The 19,440-nt window shown below is 32.1% G+C and overlaps 1 protein-coding gene across 3 annotated transcripts in view; it reads right to left on the bottom strand.

Moving 5' to 3' along the window:
• Window positions 1-19,440, bottom strand: part of LOC118189040 (embryonic polarity protein dorsal-like) — an 85,244-nt gene that overhangs the window by 56,479 nt on the left and 9,325 nt on the right. Inside the window, exons 2-4 of one of the 3 annotated variants that reach the window (XM_085806756.1) lie at window positions 6,961-7,076; window positions 1,163-1,383; window positions 331-485 (exon numbers count right to left, since the gene is read on the bottom strand). In XM_085806756.1, the coding sequence (XP_085662882.1) occupies window positions 331-485; window positions 1,163-1,383; window positions 6,961-7,006 (422 nt within the window). In that variant the 5' untranslated portion in view covers window positions 7,007-7,076. Of the gene's footprint in view, window positions 1-330; window positions 486-1,162; window positions 1,384-1,673; window positions 1,823-6,960; window positions 7,077-19,440 lie in introns of those variants that run through there. The other 2 variants (XM_085806758.1, XM_085806757.1) reach the window with 2 other exon arrangements.

The following is a 19,440-nucleotide window of genomic DNA, read 5'->3' as shown; positions in this document are numbered from 1 at the left end:
TTTTCACCGAAACTAATACTGAAGAAAAGTTAAATTTTAATATTTGTCGTAGTGTACAATGTTTACAATGTTTGCTTAGGAAATTCCTCAATTTTTAACCTAAAAATTTCATTCCAAATTTTCAGGTAAGCACACAGCAGAGATAATTTAATTTTTTAATTCATAACTTATTTTCCTCAGAAAGCCAATAAGAGTTAAAGGACAAAATATGTATAAATAGTTATTAACAATTAAATGCTTTACACACCAAATTCAGAATTCTTACATTACACAAGACATTAGCATACTAGAATTTATTTATGTGAGTTAGGCCTCAAAACTGAAACTTACCTACATGTCATATCTGCATTATTAACTAACAATGTACAAACACCTCTTTTACAACCTTCTCTGCCAACAAGGTTATGAGGATGTGGCCTGTATGGTGGTCCATCTTTGGTTACACAAGATACAACTACAGCGTAAGGGCCTTGATAATTCATCACCTGCATAAATAGCACAATTTCTTTTAATGCAAATCATCAAATTAACTTAGAGGAAATATTTTTAAAAAGAAAAATAATCAATTTATCAGCATTATCTCATGCTATAATTTTGACTATTATGGAAATGAATAAAAAGCTCCAGTTTGGGATAACTTATACTATCAATTCCTTTTTATCTGCAAATTATTAATTAATGTATACTATTAGATTTTTAGCAATGTTTAGCAAAACAAAATATAAAATACATTTGATTATTTTTAATAATCATACCATTTCAGAGAAAATCAAATTGTTTTCTAGAATATTACATATCTTTTAATTTTGTCATGCATTCCACACATAACTGCTATCTTTCTTTTAATAAAAGTAGTTAAAAAATAATTGGACAAACTTTCAGTATATTCTATACAATATAAATTTAGAATCCTTATTTTCAGCACTTTTTTTGGAGGGGGGGAAGACACTAAAAATCAGAATTTGTTATTTAGTATACCTTCTAAAAAATCGAGCAAAAGCAACTGGCTGTAAAATATATGGAAAAAACTTGATAAAGCTCTCCTATAATATTCCAAAACTTCCTTTCCTGATTATAAACAATAATATTCCACATTAAAAAAAAACTTTATAAACCACATCTTTTTTTTTAATTTATGAATATTTAAAAATAAACTAAGTACCTGGATTGTAGGGTATGTTCTATTTTCTGCAGTATTATTGGCTCCAACTATGCTTCCAGCAGACCTGCCTTCAATTTCACATTCATAGCGAAACCTTAAGCTACGTGAAGCAGGTTGCTCAATAATTCGAACATATGGCTTATTCGTATAATGAAGTACCGGAACACTGGGCATAGTGGGCTGTGCAGATTGATCCATTAAATGAGATTGGATCACTTCATCTAAAATAAAGTTTGACAAAAATTAATTTTACAGAATAGAATATTAAAAAAATTATGTAAAGTTACTTATATTCAAGTGACAGAATTTAATTCAGGAAATTTTCTTCTGCCTGCAAAGATAACAAATATTAGATAAGATAAATTCACAGTATATCAGATAGTTTTTTTAGGAAAAACAAGGCCTTCTAATTAACAGCAAAATAAAATAAGCAAATAATGTTTAAGTAGAATTATTTTAACTAAAATCAGAAAACCATTCAATACATAAAATTATACAGTTTACAACTTACACTGGTGTGCAAAAATTAAGGACGAAGTCCAAAAATTAGCATATCAGCTGAACGAAGAGGCAGAGCGGACAGAAAGACCAATCAGGAGATTAAGTAAGGTGATGTATGGTAGCACATGCGCAGATAATGCAGGTAGACGTAATGGGGGAGTGTCTGAGTAGTATAAAGCAGTGTTCCGCAACCTTTTCTCACCTGCGACACACAAAAAATCTTTCTGGAATTTCGTGGCACACTAAAGAGTTCCGAGTTATCAAGGAAGTGCCGAAAAAATTCAAATGCTGACACACTTACAATCACACACACAACCACACAACAGTGAAATATATAAAAACACTTAAAATAGACATTATTAAGGAAAAAAAAATTGTCATTGTGTATTAAATACATGATAAAAAATTGCAAAATGTCAAATACATGTATTTGATTGCGGCACACCTATATCCTACTCATGGCACACCAGTTGCGGAGCACTGGTATAAAGCATGTTGTCGGTGTAAGATCAGTATTTCTGGCAAAGAGATTGCATGCCGTATAGAAGTTAAAATCACACCGAGTTGCTGCCTCAGCGAGAAATGGCGAATAATCAATCTGTTAGACGACATATGGATGCTTTTACCCAAGGTCGAATCATTGGGAAGTTGGAGGAAGGCCACAGTGTGACAAGTGTGGCTGCAGTGTTCGGAATTGCTCACAACATCGTTTCATGACTTTGGAGACAATTTCAAACTACAGGAACAGCTATCCGGGGGTTTAGTAGTGGTCGTCCACGAGGAACCACACCCGCAGATGACCGGTATATTGTATTACAGGCCAGAAGAAACAGGCGGCAGACAGCGGGAGAAATCGCTAGACACACGACACAGGCGACTGGACGACCGATATCGCGTTTTACCGTGGCCAGAAGACTACACGGTGGTGGTCTGCTCGCACGACACCCTGTACGGTGTGTACCTCCAACGCCTGCCCAACGGAGACGGCGTTCTCTGTGGTGCCGGGTACACCAGAATTGGAGAGACAATGAATGGGGACAAGTACTCTTTACAGATGAGAGTAGCGATTCTCATCGCATACTCATCTGGAGAGAGTGGGGAAGCCGCAATCATCCCTCGAACATCATTGAAAGGGACAGGTATGGAGGTGGCGGTGTTCTCGTTTGGGAAGGCATCATGCTTGGTAGTCGTACAGACCTTCACATCTTCGACACAGGTTCAGTTAACGGGACCCGTTATTGTAACGAGATTCTTCTTCCATATGTGCGTCTTTTTAGAGGCGCTATGGGTCCGCAGTTCCTTTTCATGGACGACAATGCACCATGTCATTGCACAGTAGCTGCCGAACAGCTCTTAGAGAGTGAGGATATTGAACGTATGGATTGGCCGGCACGATCTCCGGATCTCAATCCCATCGAGCATGTATGGGATTTTCTAGGCAGACGCTTGGCAGCTCGTACCTTACCACCAGTAACGATTCCGGAGTTTCGATTGGCGCTGCAAGACGAATGGGCAGCAATGCCTCAACAACTCATTGACACCCTACCCTCATTCTCAGCATGGGCAGATGCTGTGAAACCTGCCTAACAGTCAGGGGAGATCATATCCCCTATTAAAGACCGGATGTTTCTTGCTGGACACCCATCACAGGGATGTTTTGGCCTTCAGTCGCATTGCGCTCCATGCTACTTTTTCAATAAAGCTTCTTTTTATCCCTCTGATTTCTCTTTTAGTACGTGTTGCTTACATTACTCATGTCCTTACGTATTGGGGATCTTACGGTATTAAATGTGTTGATTTGGAAAGCTTTTGTACGAAGTTATATTGAAAAAACCATCTTGTCCTTAATTTTTGCACACCGGTGTATACTTTCTTTAAAAAGAACGGAAAACAAATATACTTTGGAATGCATTTCAAGAAGGAAATCAATACCATGCAAAAGTTATTTAAGACTATAGTTCTAGATCTTAGTAAAACCAAACACACGAAATGAAATTTTTTCTTAACATTTTTTAAATAACTGTATTCAATTCACAAGAACTATGAGATAATTTCAAGAAAATGCTTCGGGTAAAGATTTGACAACTGTCAAAAACTTGTTATTCAATAAAATATGTTCATAAATTCAGGGCATAAAATAAATAAATAAAATAAAATAAAATAAAAAACAGAAAAGCATTTTACAGCACAACAATAATAAAATACATACACAATGAAATAAAAATTCCGTATGATAAATTCTTCAATCAGCTTCCTAATGAAATAAAACAAAGGATATTAAAGACTAATATAATGGTGTAAAAGAAAAAATTAATTTAGTTCGAACTTTTTGTTTTGGTAGATATTTCTGATAATTTCACTTTGCACATTGCATTTACTTTAACCTAAATATATTTTTTTTCCCTTCATAATTCTTCTTTCATCAGATATAGGAGATATACTCATCTCTATGAAAATTCACAACTTAGCTTAAGTCTTACATTACTTAAGATTTCAACACTAAATGGTGATATAATTATCAGCAAAGCACGTTCTTTTTTCTAGTTAGCATTCATTTTATACGAGCCCCAGATAAAGGCTGAAGCGTATAACTTAGTTATGCTTGAACAGTGGTATATAAAAACTGGCTGGCTTCAGCTTCTATAATTTTACATGAATTTCTAAATTCATAATGTTTATATCCTAATAAAAGATCCTCTTCTTCAGTTCATGGTCAAATTAAGAAAGATTACATTAAAATAAATTAGATGTTTAAAACTATATTGAATTTTCTTTATTAATTTTAGAATTGATATTATGCAAAAACAAACTGAAAGTCTGACAAGTTTTTCATTTCTGAATCTGGCAATTTATTTTACTTTAATGATATGGAACATCTCGTTAAGTAATTTCTTCCATTTTTTAACTGTTTTACTTTAATCACATGGAATTTCCAAGTAAGCAGCTTTTCTTTGAAAACGTCATCAACATTGCTTCATATTTTTTAAAAACAACTTTAAAAATCTTTGTCTGCAATTTATACACATGAAATTAAACAAAACAAAACATCAGCCGTCTTAGACTCCAAACAAATTCTTTGCAGTCTTTTCTAATTCCAAGATAAATTGTCTAAATCACTTTTAATAAAGCTTTTTGGTTCTTTTTTTCTCCTTGATTGTGAATAATTCTGCCTTTTATACTGCACAACAGGCAGATTTTTTTTTTTTTTTGTTTGTTTTTAATTTCTTTCACTGTCTAAAAGTGAAGGGATGTAACTGGCATGAATTTCTTTCACTTTAGAAAAAGGATGGCTAGTACAGAATGCTATAACTATATAACTTTTTCAAACACTAAAAACTATTATGGTCATTCCAAAAGTTTATTACTTTAGAGGTAAGTTTTGAAGTAACATCAAAAGCAAGGTCATTCCAAAAATTTGTTTTATCGACGAGCTTTGAAGTAAAGTTAAGTATATTACTGTCACTATTTATAACAACTTTATAAACTTCAGTACTTTTAATCCAAATATTGCTCAATAATACATTCTATATCATCAAATATCTTCATAGAAATGTCACAATGACTCAAACAAATGTTAATCAGACAGTTATGTATGAACTATAAGGTACTCAAACACAATTTCCATGAATTTTTATTATCATCATAGAATGAGGTTATATGTTATCAAAAAATGGCAGAACTCTTTTTGTTAACTGCTATTACAATATCTGCATGCAGTTGAATGAAGTGAGCATAACAGACTTCGTCAGATACAAGGGCTTAAAGTAAATTACATATATATAATATATATATTTCTTCTGCCTTCTCTGTTTGCCTTGTCTCATCACCTTGGCTATCACCAAAGTTTGTTCAGAATTATTCAATTTACACAGCATGAAGTTAACTGGGAAAAATAACATCCGTTTGACTGCAAATAAAAGGTATGTAGATATGACCAGTTTTGTATTCACATCTGAAAAGTACAGTTGTAGTCTATTTTTTGACAGAGTCACCATATTAATTGAAGCACTTGTCATAATGTTTTACCAACTTACAAATCACTCCTGTCTAAAACTTTGGTAGTTGAGATTTTGACCAGCCAGTAACAGCATTTTGAAGATCCTTGTTGTCAGCAAAAATTGCTGGCCACCAAATCCAACCCCATGCCACTGACTGTTGTTTTGTATCAGTGTTCATGTAGGCGACTCCAATCTTATCACCAGTCATTATTCTGTTCATAAACTCATTCTCATGTATATTGTACTGGGCAAGAAAAGTCTAAGGCACAGCTCATTTGATTACTTTTGTAGATCTAAATGAGAATGTTCAGGACTTATCAAACAAAAAATTTCTGGTAGCACAATTTTCAAGTAATTATCTTGTACAAAACAGTCCAAAAAGTTTTTAGAAAATTCTGAGATAATGAATCAACAGTCCTCATGAACTTTGTAACTAATATCTTTGCCAAGATCAACATACACTACAGAACGTCTACCACTCCTAGGCTTACCATGAATATACTTTTTCCTGCTTTGAAAAATCTGATTTACTGATGCACATCATCTTTACTCATAACCATTTACGCCATCTACACGACACAATTTATAATGAATGTCTGCCGCTGACACACTTTTTGCTCTAATAAACCTAGCATTTGCCTGGGTTTTCAATGGCAGCACACAATTTGCGATGTTATAACCAGCAGATGCATGGAAGTCTGATACTCTCACTAGACAGCTAGAAGCTTATTGAATCACAGAATGTGTAATACTATAACAAAGGCGGCCCTCCTACTAATACTAGCAGAGCACCACAACAGTAGTTACTTTCTGAATTATCCTTATACAATAAAATTTTTCAATAAATATCAAGCTTAATTGCGGGTGATGCCATCAGTCAGTTTTGCCAGGATTTTTGAGAATGCAGTAATGTTCTGGTTAACAATTTTTGCTACATAATAAACTTATTACACAACTTTTTAAAGAAAATAACCTTTGCACATCTCAAATTAATGTAATTTTTAATATGTTCTTACAATACTATGATTTCATGGAATGGCTCATCAGCAGCTTTGCAGCAAATTAAAAATTCAAGGCACTTTACTCTGAGACATATGAATTTTAATTTAAAGGGGCTAAAGATTTACTACTTCTAATAATGAAAGTACAGTTAAATGCTTTTATTTAGCATTTTTTAACCCAGTTATTTTTAGTGTTGCAATTTCAATATTACAATGTTATGTTCATTACAAAGCAAAGCAAATTATTCATACAAATTGCAAGTACTCTTTAAGGAGGGAGAAAGGAATAGACACTCACCCACATCAGAAATGGTTAGTGAATCAGTAAGGATAGAATACAGCATTTCAGATGTTAGAAAATATTAGTATTAAGAGAGAAAACAATAGCAGAGGCCAAAGACACCAACAGCCCTACTGCAATTGAAAATTAGAATTAGTCACATTAGGATATGCATATCACATTGCAAAATTTTTAAGAATGATTGTAAAATATCATGCCAAATTTTTATAAAAAACAACTGCAAGACAGCACTGCTGATAATTCCCCGATCATGAAGTATACCAATAGATTAGATAGGAATATGATGAGCCATTTTAAGGCCATATGTTATAAGTTAATTTGTAATGAGAGGGCTTTATCAAAATAAAGAATGAAAAGTTACATTCACACCCTGTTATATTGTATGAGTTTTGGAAAGGAATAAGCACTTGAAGCATAACAAAAAATACCAGAAGTGTATACTTAGAATGTGCTTCTACTCATAGCACATAAAAACTAGTTTTGCCATATTTTGACTTGGTCATCTTAAATAAACTCTCTTCAGACAACCTTCTGGGGAAAATTACAATGCTGTTGGGAATGCTTTAATGGAAAATAGTCAATGATTACAACTGAGGAGATTGTTGACAGGCTTAATATTCACATTTCATATTTATAGAACTCATTCCAAGGATTTATTTTTCAAGTTTGACAGATAGAAAAGAATAAGCTACATATCCACCCATCATTTGATAGAAAAGAATAAGCTACAGTATGTCTTTGCAGTAATTTCTCTGTATGATGGCATGTAAAAGGCCTATTTTAGATCCAGTTGTAACACGCAACAAAAAATGGATCGAGAGCCAGAATAAAGAACAAAAGAGAAATTGAAAGCAAACAATAGATCCTGTGCCAGAACACAAAATGAAATGGAAACCGAAAAGAGAAATCGCAGAACCCATGAAAACAGTTGCTTTTCATATAATGAAAGTACTACTCTCTCTTTGATAAAACTGCAAAAAAGAAATCTTTTCTTTGAACTTCTTCCTATGCAGAAAAATAATCATGATGCGCAAGTACTGTACATCAAAAAATGGCTCATTCTAGCTGCCATCATTCATTAGAACAATGTTAGATCACATGTTTACCAAGTGATAAAGGATTTAAAGTGAAAAATTCTCCAAAAACTACAACAATTTCCATCTTTAAATCTGATCTATTCTGCTCTCTACAAATTAAGCTGAATAGTATGCAGTATGATTCTGCAGGAGCAGTAAAAAAATAGCCCATAAAGATAATTTAGTTCCTATGAAAAAGAAATCTGAAAATTCATAAAACATTCAACAAAAATTACAGAAAGTTATGGTGACAGCTATTTTCTTTCAGATTGACTGTTTCTATTTTATTTCCATATTTCACATGAAATTCTGCAATCATTCAACACGTATACTCAAGCTACAGAACAGCAAAACTTGTTTTGTGTAATTTAAAATCAACTTGGGGAAAAACTGTTTAAATTTATGCAGAGTTAAAAGTTCAAGTGAAAATTAACCAAAATTTTATACAAAAATGTCTTGGTTACAAATGCTTTGAGTAACAAAACCTAAATAAAATTTATTACTTAAAGCTAACAATAAACAACCTCTTTAAAACTAATAAATATATTCATACATTGTTACAGATAGGTATACAGCTTTACATTGTTACAGATAAGTATGTTAATAAATTCAGAGAAAAATTAGTAACAGAAAATCTGTAAGAACATCCTGATTTAATTTATAAAGTTTTATCAACTAATGTGTACAGTATAATCAGCAGCTATTTTTTTTTTTTTTTTTTTTTTTTTTTTTTTTTTTTTTTTTTTAAGGAAAAGAAATGACATTCAAGAAAATATGCACTCGCGCACACACACACACGCACGCACAAAAAAAAAAAAAAAAAAGCAAACTTCTATAGACAGAGAAATGAAATGCAACTAACATGAATTCATTTCCATAATAAATATTATTAAATTTAAATATGAATTAATTTCAAAAATACAAATGTACAAACTTATTCTCTAACACAGCTTTACATTTTAAACATATTTCTTTAAAAACCATTTTTTTTTTTTTTTTTTTTTTAAACTTCTGAAGAAGTGGGATCTATATCTCATCACCCTGAAAATTGGTAACATTTTGTTCAAAATCTATGCTCAACTGAGCTTGATTTTTTTTTCCTTAGTTTATATTTACATAGTTAAGAAGTAATAAAATAGTTTCTGAAGAGAAACAAATATTTCAAGTGAATTAACCAAGATTTTGCATTACTTTCTTTGTGTGGTTATTCAGAAACAAATAATTCTTATTTATGCTTGTTTTATACTTAGGAAAATACATTCCTACAATATACAGATATTAATCTTATCTAAGATGTAGTAAATATTTATTTTTTTATATAAAAAATGAAGTTTTCCATTTAACTTCCAGTCTTCTCCAAACTTGATAAAAATGTTATACTTTTAATAGGAGTGAGTAACTTGAAATCAAAGAAGCCTCAGTGGTCTTTACAATACTGGAAAAAAACTTTTTTTGATTTTTAATATTACAGGCTCTTTAAAAGAGGGGCTTATATAATGAACAGTCCTATTGCACTCTTTGCAGGATGCAGCAACTACCAATTCTTAACTTTTTGTGGTAAACAGCCAGCACATATACAATGCAAATACAGTGGTTAACATCACCTCTGCACCAAATACAGATGATAGAACAATATTGTTATCTTTCAGTTTGCATAAAAAAAATCAATTGTTACTTTAAAACACGCACTTTAAAAGCCGTTGCAAACCCCTTCCCCATTTGCTATCCTACGTGTCGTCTTCACCACATAGCACTTATTTTCTCCACCTAATCTGAAACTGTAGATCTAACATTCTCATTCGCATGAGCTATTACGACGCGAAACATGTTAAACGGAACTCAGATGTTTATTATTTTAAAGATCACATAAAGAGAGATTTTATTTATTTAATACTACTTAAATTTTGAAAAGTTTATATTTGAAAAGATGAGGCGTACAAACGGTGAAAAATTACAGAATTAAAAAATAATGAATTGTTGCTATTGCTTCGGAAGATAAAATTTAACATGAATGAATAACTTTATGAATCATTACGAAAACACAAATGAAAAATTTTGTCTAACATTAATGACGACTATTATTTAATAAATGTGACCAACTCGATATTTTTAAGGGAGTTTTCCACTGGCTTTCAATCTTTTTCATCACTACTAAGATCCATACACTTTATTATAAAACTCACTCTTCTGACTTACTTCAGCATGTTTTCTAAAATTTTATTTTACTTTCGTACATATAGTGCCCACTAAGGTTTCGCCAGCGGTACGCAGAGTATTATTTTCATTTTTTGGCGCCCAAGGTATTTCTAAGCTGCCGATTATGCGAGACTATATTAATCAAATTCGAATCTATGAAAAAGAAAACGTAAATAAATTAGACTAAAAATGAATCCGCTATCAGTCGGTAACATTCCCATGTGTCATCCGTTCGCAAATAGAACATAAAAGTATAAAGAAAAGAACATCATTGCGAGATGATTACTGAAGCATTTTGGCGCCAAACACACGACGTTACTCCGCCTAAAATCAATGAAACCGTAGCCGATGATTCAGTATGCTGCCGAGACGAATGGCACGGTTTCTACGTGTATCTTACAAAGAATACTGAAACTGCTTTGAATGATATTTTAATAAAACTGGCAGATTATGAAATGCGGCTTAAATTAAACTTTCAAGGAAAAAACATTGTTTCATCTCTTAATAATCTTTCATTACACGTTTTTACACATAGCTTACGAATATATGTTTTCATTACTACTATTAAAATTGTAAAATTTCTTTAAAACATTATATTTTATTCCCATAATTCTCTGCGAAATCGAAAATTTACAAGTGAGGTGCCGAATTTCTTTTTCAAAATATTACATATCCTCCCCATCACATCAAAGTAGTATCAGATAAGTCCCTGACAAGCACATAAATTAAAAAAATAGTAATTCTAAGAACCATTTTGGAGATTAAATTCTATTCAGCTTTAAAACTGGCTCTTCCTACCTTAAGCTTGCTACATTTAGATAATTTAAATCACATTAAAAACATAAAGAAGGAGAAAAGTAAAAATTTGTCATTAGATGCATATCCCCTAAAAAAAATTTCCCTCCCATTAATACTACTAAAAGTCTGTATATGCCATCTCTTTAAAATTATACTTTAAGTAAAATACAGCAATTTTTGTTGTAAATTACTATTACTTATTAATAACCTTATAAAACACATTTTAAAAAAAGTAGGTGAAAATCTGTCAATCAGTAATTATTAAATAAAAGAATTAAATATATTCAGAGTAATCTACAAACTGCAAAATGTTGCAATAATTTACACCAATAAAATTTTAAAAATTCCACAGTTGATATCCACTCCTCTAAACCAAATAAGATATATTAAACATTCTCCATTTCCCCCCCTTTACTTTTATCATAAATGTTTTAAAATTTCTACCAATGAAATATCAAGATATTACTACAATTTCCTCCGCATCACATCAAAGTAGTAGCAGATAAGTCCCTGACGAATATTCCTTAAAATATTAAGATTAATACTGTTTTTTATAAAACTCTTAGAAAATTAAAAATTTTGATATTGGAGGTAATTCTAAAACAATTCTAGAATTCTTTTAAATTTCCCCAATTTTTTTAATTTTTTCTTCTAAAATATTCATTTACAATTACCAAGAATATTATTTGAAAGAAAAAATGAGGAACAGCTGAAACGGGGAGGGGGGGAGGAACATCATAATTTTTTTTCAATAACCTAATACAGTCAAAAGTCGTTAATAAGGACTCGTCGGGACTTCGGCGATTCCGGATTATCGATTTTTCCGGATTATAGATCATCAGTTTAAATCTCGTAAGATGGCATGCAGAAATTCTAAAATTAAAGATATGAAACCGTAATTTATGAAATAAAGAACAATTATGATCTAAAGGGTATCAAAATTTGCAAAAAGAAAAAGCTTAATATTTATTTGTTTACTTTATTAAACATTTCTTTCAATGTAAGTTGTTTAAGTTTTGCTTCCTTTCATGTGATAATACTTTCTCTTTAATTCTATTAAACAGACATAATTTCTTGTTCAGTTACAAAGTTCCGCTGTTCAAGTCCTATAATTGCTATGTCGAGAACACCGACTAATTTGTCAATCGAAATTTTTTCGTTTTCAATAACCTCTGTCACTTTCTTCGCTATCGAAAGCGAATTATAATGACGAGGAACTTGTTTTAAATCATATCAAAGACGGAGCATATCGAGATGAAATACTACATTTGGTAAGGAATTATAAGCCAAATAAAATAAAAACATCCGCGCTGAAGATAAGGATAGTGCTGACAGATCAACTTCCAATTCATTACGCGCCCGCCGCGACGATCCCCCCGCCGAGCAGCGTGAAATTGATAAACAGATTTCGGATTTCAAAATATACTTTCGCTTTAGATCCTTTACATATTAACAAATATATATCGGAAATTCTATTTGATATAATCGAAAGTTTAAGCTTACTTTTATAAAATTGCTCTTACAGTCTGCAAAAAATAATAAGCCGGATCCAATTCGAAAATTAAGGAACAACGCAATCATCAACATTAACTGAAATAGATAATTAGATAATTTTAGCTTATACGTCCATTATACATAAAACGCGCACGCGAAAACGTATTCTGCACTTGCGCACACTCATATGCGCAGTCGTAAAAGGTCTTACGCGCACGCGTAAACGCCTATGCGCATGTGTTAACGCAGCGCATGCGCAGAAAGTTTTTAGTTTTGAGGTCCGGATTATAGATCATTCCGAATTATGGGTGTCAGAATTAACGACTTTTGACAGTAAATGTATGTCTGCATTTCATATTAAAAAAATTTTATTTTAAAGTGCATTAATTTTTGGCATTACATTTTAAATAGGACTATTATGATGGTTCATTTTCCAGTCAACTTAACTAACATGATAACTGAAAAAAAGTTGCTCTGCAGAAAAACCATTCCTTCTAGTCAAAGAAATACAGTACACATGACATCATTTTTCATTATCTTCTTATTGATGGTGCAGATTTATATTCAATTCATTTAAATTTCTTAGTTCAGAAACATGATCTTACCATTATTTAAAATCATGGTGCTACTAATAATAAAGGATTAAATCTTTTAATTTAGAAATCCATTAATGTTAACAATTAGTAATTTAAGGGAAGGAGACAAAATTCAGAAATTTTAATTCCTCATCTGAAGATTACCTCGCAGTCTACTATATGGTGTCAAGATCAGATTTCTGTGATAAATAATTCGACATTAAACAAAAATATGTGAGAAAAATTAAAGCTTTAGGAAAAAAATCTACCCTAAATTTCCTCAAATCTGAATCTAAGTTTCCAAAAAATTTTTGAATCCTTCATATAAGAATAATAAAAAAGAAGAAAATGTCTTTTTACTTCCTATAAAACTTACCGTAATTTCGCACGTATAGTCCGCGGACTATCTGTGTTTAAAATGCGAATTTTTGAAGCTGCGGACTATCCACCAGTGCGGATAATACGCTGGTTGTTCACGGTTAAAATTGTTGAAATTTAAAAAACACGCTGTCGTGAACTGCCGATGATCAAATATAAAAAAAGCGTGAGATTCCAAGTATCCTTCGCACTGCTTTAGCACAACTGCCGGGAGGGAGAAAAGTAGTCGATGCGTCAACTCGGTTTTTAGGAGCCATAGTAGCAAGTACCTGGAGTACGAAAAAAAAAAGCGTGATTCGTTTACTTATAGCGTGGTTTGGCAACACCGAGTGAGTGGGGTCGAAGGTCACATTTCATTACCACTTATCACGAGGATAGAACGTTGCACAGTATTTTGTTTTCGTATTTTGTCTTTCATCTTCGCTAACGTTGATGAAACATCGCCGGAGATTTACTGCTGAGAGGTAGTTGAGAAAACTGAAAAAGATGGAATTAGAGAAGCGGGCCGTTATTGGTTTAATCCTAGTATAAGGTGCACACGGGATTTGACTACTTTTGGCGACTTTATGATGAGCAGTAAAAACGGGACATATGAGTAGTTAACGGGTCATTCAAAGAAAATATATAGTTAAACATAGTATATACTATGTAAATAGTATATATACTATGCGTGTATAGTATATATATAGACGTTCTTTGGATCATTTTTGGTGTTGGCTATAATTTTCAAAGTCGCGCCAAGGCTGCACCGTATACTAGGATTTTACTCCGTTATTTTGAAGTGGACAAGAAAGCGGTGAGAAATTTGCGCAAACAAAAGGATGTGTTTAAAAAGCATGGGAATATTGCCGCATTAAAAAAACGTAATTTCGGACGTATAGTCCGCGGACTATCCGGTGGTGCGGACTATCTGACAATTTTTAAATTTTTTTTTTATATAAAATCGTGTGTGCGGACTATACGATGGTGCGGACTATACGTGCGAAATTACGGTAATATTATTAATTAAAAACAAAATCTGAAATTATTACTAAAAATTAAAGTTACTAAAAATATGCCTCTATTTTAAGAATACAAACGAAATTTAGTTAATGAAGTACATAACTGGATCGAAAGATGTAAAAAGGGGCTACTGTGACAAAAGTCAAATTTTATACGAACAGCAAATAACTATCCCATTCCTCATAAGAATGTCAGAAGATGTTTAAAAAGTGCTCAGTTGCATGAATCCTAGCTATATAGATCTCATAACTTTTTGCTGACTTCTGACATTCTTGTGAGGAATAGGATAATTTTTTTTTTTTTTGTTACTCCCATAAAATTCGACTTCTATCACAGTACATTTTTACATCTTTCGATTCAATTAAAAACCTTGAATCTTATAGTTCATTTTCTCAAGAAAATAAACCTTTCCTGAAAGTGGGAGTTACATCATTAACCCCTTCTTGGTCGGATTTCGAATTTCTCACTCCAAAAAAGCATTTTTTCTATTTCAGAAAATTTATATATTTTTTATCCTAAATTCGAAAATAATTTTGACAGTAAGCAATTTTTGATGGACCAATGGGTGCAGGACCGGATTTACATATAAGCTACACAAGCTATATCTTAGGGCCCCCACTTTCTTGGGGACCCCCCTCAAATTAAAATATAGTATAAATAGTATTAAAATATAATATAACAGACTTATAAAAGGCTCCATATCTCAAATACATATATTCAAAGTCTAAATCAGGCTCTGTACGAGTGGTCAAATATGTGCTATCCCATTCATTGATCACCTGTTTTCCCTGCAATGCATCCAAGTTTTAAATTAAAAAAAAAAAAAAAAAAAAAAAAAAAAAAACTATATTTATTAATTTGTTGCTTTGATGTGTTTAATATAAATATCTACATAAAAATAATTATTAAAATTACGTAGAAAATGGTTTCCCAAACTAACTGTTAAAACAGCTTTACAGCCTGCAATGGACATCAGAGCATAAAAAACCACATTTATCGCAAAACATAACTTTTTTGCTTACTTTATCAAAAAAATTGGCTATGAATAACAAAAATATCTTGGTTTTTTTAGTTGAAATTCTAACAGATTACGCGGATATTCAATAAGAGATATTCAAGGTGTGAAATCTCACTGCGAAAATTGTGAAGAAACTAGGACTAATTGCGCTATCTCTTAGCAACATTCAGAAATACAAAATTAATCACAGAATTTAAAGCGACATGAGTAACGACGAATTCAATTTCAATGATGGAATGTTTCGCTTTGTTGCATGGTATGTTATGTCAACCTTACGGGCACAAACACGCCGAATGTGCGAGATGCAATGCCAAACTAGAAAGGTACGATACTGCATGTACGATAAAACAACATTAAGCGAATGCCCTATGGAAAAAATGTGTTAGGTATAATTCAGAGTAAGAAAGTAAGTATAATTTAAACAAACCTAAATACTATTTTAATTATAAGGAAAAAATAAAACAAATATTAATTGAAAGGGTTTTTAAAACAGCTTTATTAGAAAGTGTTACAGTTATTTTTTTAAAACAATGGTGATTTTTGCTTGGGACAATGACTGATGCAACTTTAAAATGTTTCTTGGCAACGAACATAGTTTTTCATTGCCTCTCACTCTTTCTTCATCTGGGTTCAATCTCCAATGCAAAATCAGGTTGCTCATGGCCTTTTTTAACAATCTGTTTAAATTTTATAGTTACAGGTGCTTTATCTTCTTTTTTATTATTACCGCTTTCATTGTCAGTTGGTGTAAACTGAGAAATGATGAATAAAGATAATTTAATTTTTTATTCATAATTTCTTGATCATTATTGCTTCATTAATTCCTTGATTTTAATATCTGAAAAATGCTTTGTGCTGAATGCTTTTGCAATTTACATGATTTCTTGGGCTTCATTTTTAATTGATGGATATACTACAAAAACTGTTAACCTCAGGCCAGAGCTGATGCTAGCACATATTCAGTACTGATGAACAGATATTGAACCATGTATGAATGAAAATCTAAACAGAAACAATTAAGATAATGCCCATATTCAAAATAGTGCTCTGGATATTCACTCTGAGAAAGGATTTACTGCACAGTTTGATAAAATATTGAGCAACATTTTAGATTTTTTACATTTTTTTCAGAATCCAAAAAATCAAAGATTACATAAAAGGAAGAGGATTAGTTTAAGAGTTGACACATTAGCACAGACAACGAGTAAGATAGGTAAAGAGCAAGATCTTTATGTTTCAAATTTAAACAGAAAACTCGGCCATATAAAAGAAAATGTTGCCACTTAGAAAAACATTATGTATTAGTCTTTTGAATTTAATCAACAGACTCAGTGTTTAAAAAGAAATAAGTTACCACTACAGAATAAAAAAATTTTACCTTCCACATGGTTTATTCACTAAACAGTAGGATATTTTTCTTTCAAATTAATTATTGTCACTTATTAACAAACTGCCATTTTAAAAGAAACAGAGATCTTCATTTTTCTATTGTTATTAATTACTGGCAGAACCCATGAAATTACATTAGCAGGATTATTAAAACGGTTACATAGTTTTCATAATTCAGAATAACAGGTTTCATAATTTAACCCTCCAAGCAGTATATATGTTAGAAAATATTTGTCATCATATCTTTTAACTCAGAGGCATTGCTAGAAATTTTGGGCCCTTAAGCAAAATTTTAAATAAGTCTCTCTCTCTCTATATATATATATAATGGAAATTTTTTTAAAGAAAAATCTAATTAGAAATTTAAAATAAAGAAATGATAGAGGTGCTATTAAATTTTAGAACTAAATTTAAACAAACTAAATTAGTAAAAATATTTTGAATTTTTTTAAAACATTAAATTATGAAAAATACATATTAATTATTCATGTTTTATTATTTCAAATTGACTCATCAGGGGATCTTAATTTAAAGCATTAAAACCTGAACAACTAAGGAGTACTAAAAACATGTTTAGTTTCTTTTGACAATTTGAGAGTAAAAATGAAAATTATCAAAATGAGAACACAACAAATAAAACTCAAATTCCTATACAAAAACAGTTAACCCTCTGACCAGCCTAAGTTTTCACTAAGAAATCACATATCTAGTTGTAACGGAAGTTTCCACCAAAAAACGTTTTAATAAAGTTAGGGGGGAAAAACATGAAAGCAAGACCTTTGGTGCAGGTAGCAATCACCACCCAAATCTATGATTTTCTGCCAATGTTTTGGTAGTTTTTCAAAGCTCTAAGACCAGAAACTTTGTGACCATGAGTCTAAAAACAGATCAACCTCATCTTGGATGTTCTGTGCAGAATGGAAGATAGCACTAGCATGATATAGCAGCAGGTGTGAAAAATGGTAGAAGTCCAAAGAAGCGATGGCAGGCCTATATGGTGGGTGTGGTAAAAGATCCCATTCGAATCCGGACACATGTGGTCTTGCATTATCTTGATGGAATATTACCTTTCTGTGCCGGAACTCACTTCAACGTTTTTTCTTGATAGCAGCGTCACCACAGACTAACATCTCGCTGTACAGCTTATTGTCTAGGTACTCTTTGTGGATAATATCACAACAATTCTACCACATGCAAAGCATGATCTTTTTGTTAGCAAAATTTCGAAGTCCACTGGGCACAGACCAACCCCTTTCTCAGACTGTGTTGTTGAAATAAGTCCACTTTTCACCACAAATGATGATCCAGTCCAGAATTTCATCCTTGCGTTGATACTCGAGCAGATTAGTGCAAGCCTGAACACGTCTGTTCTTATTTACTTGAGTCACCTCATGCAGCCCACAGAGATTGAACTTGTACATCTAGTTTATGCGATGCATAGCACAACTAATGGACACAGAACTAACGTCCATCTCCATAGCAAGCTCTTAAGCAGTTGCATACTCATCTTCTTCCTGAAATTCTCACAGGTGGGCCTCATCAACTTCAGTAGGCTGACCAGAGGACTATGTTCTTTAAATGGCAGAGTCATTGTTTTTCAACATTTGGTACCAAACCTTCACAGTGTCATATGATGTATTAGTACCTAAAGCTATATACATGATTTGGTAAAATTCTGTAGCTGACTTTTTGAAACAGAACTGGAAGTAAATGATGGTTCTAATCTAGTAGCATGATAGTTTCATTTCAGACACCTTGTATTTAATGATAACACTATATATATATTTTAAATTTCACAAGCAAGTCTCTTTCTTTCAAATGCCAAAAACCATTTACAAAATATGATTAAACACGATAACCGAAAGTGCAGAGGATATCTGCGGTGGTGGGAAGCTTTCATTAAAACCCGATATCTTGAAAAACTACTGTGAGAAAGAATTATTTCTTGGCTTTAATGTCAAAATTCCATTGGTACTTTCTTTATACCTGGACTTATGTACTTTTAATACATTGGTTTAATTTCTTGAACATATTTTAAGGTATATATGCATTCTTATAGAAATAACAAAAAATATTCTAAGCTGCATATATATGGTAACCACCTGGTGGCGAAGTGGTTAGTGCATCGCACAGCTGCACCACAGGTCCAGGGTTCAATCCTTGGGCTGGGCAAGGCTGACTTAGTCTTTCATTCCTAGAATGTGTCAATAAAATGAGTACCAAGTTCGCTTAGGGACTCAACACCAGGGGTCCTGCAACAATCTGACCACTCACCCAGGGAATATGCTGATGCACTTGAATGCACAAGTCGACAAAAAGTTAATAAATTTATTATTCCAAGAAAAAAATCAAAATCTTGAAATTTCTTCAGAGATATTGTACAATACAATATCACAATATCCCACAGTAGTTATATTTTAAAATACTAAAACATTAAGTAGAACACAAATTCAAAATGCAAAGAAAGCTAATCCGATCTCACCATGAATTCGCTACAGTTAACCATAAGAACTAAGTAAACAACTGTGTAAGCAACTGAATCGAGATGTTT

The sequence above is a fragment of the Stegodyphus dumicola genome, chromosome 12, assembly GCF_044657685.1.
Source record: "Stegodyphus dumicola isolate Sdum_Otavi_A_Nest chromosome 12, ASM4465768v1".
NCBI lineage: Eukaryota > Metazoa > Arthropoda > Arachnida > Araneae > Eresidae > Stegodyphus > Stegodyphus dumicola.
The sequence above is the reverse complement of the archived record's forward strand: the minus strand, read 5'-3'. Positions and strand labels throughout refer to the sequence as shown.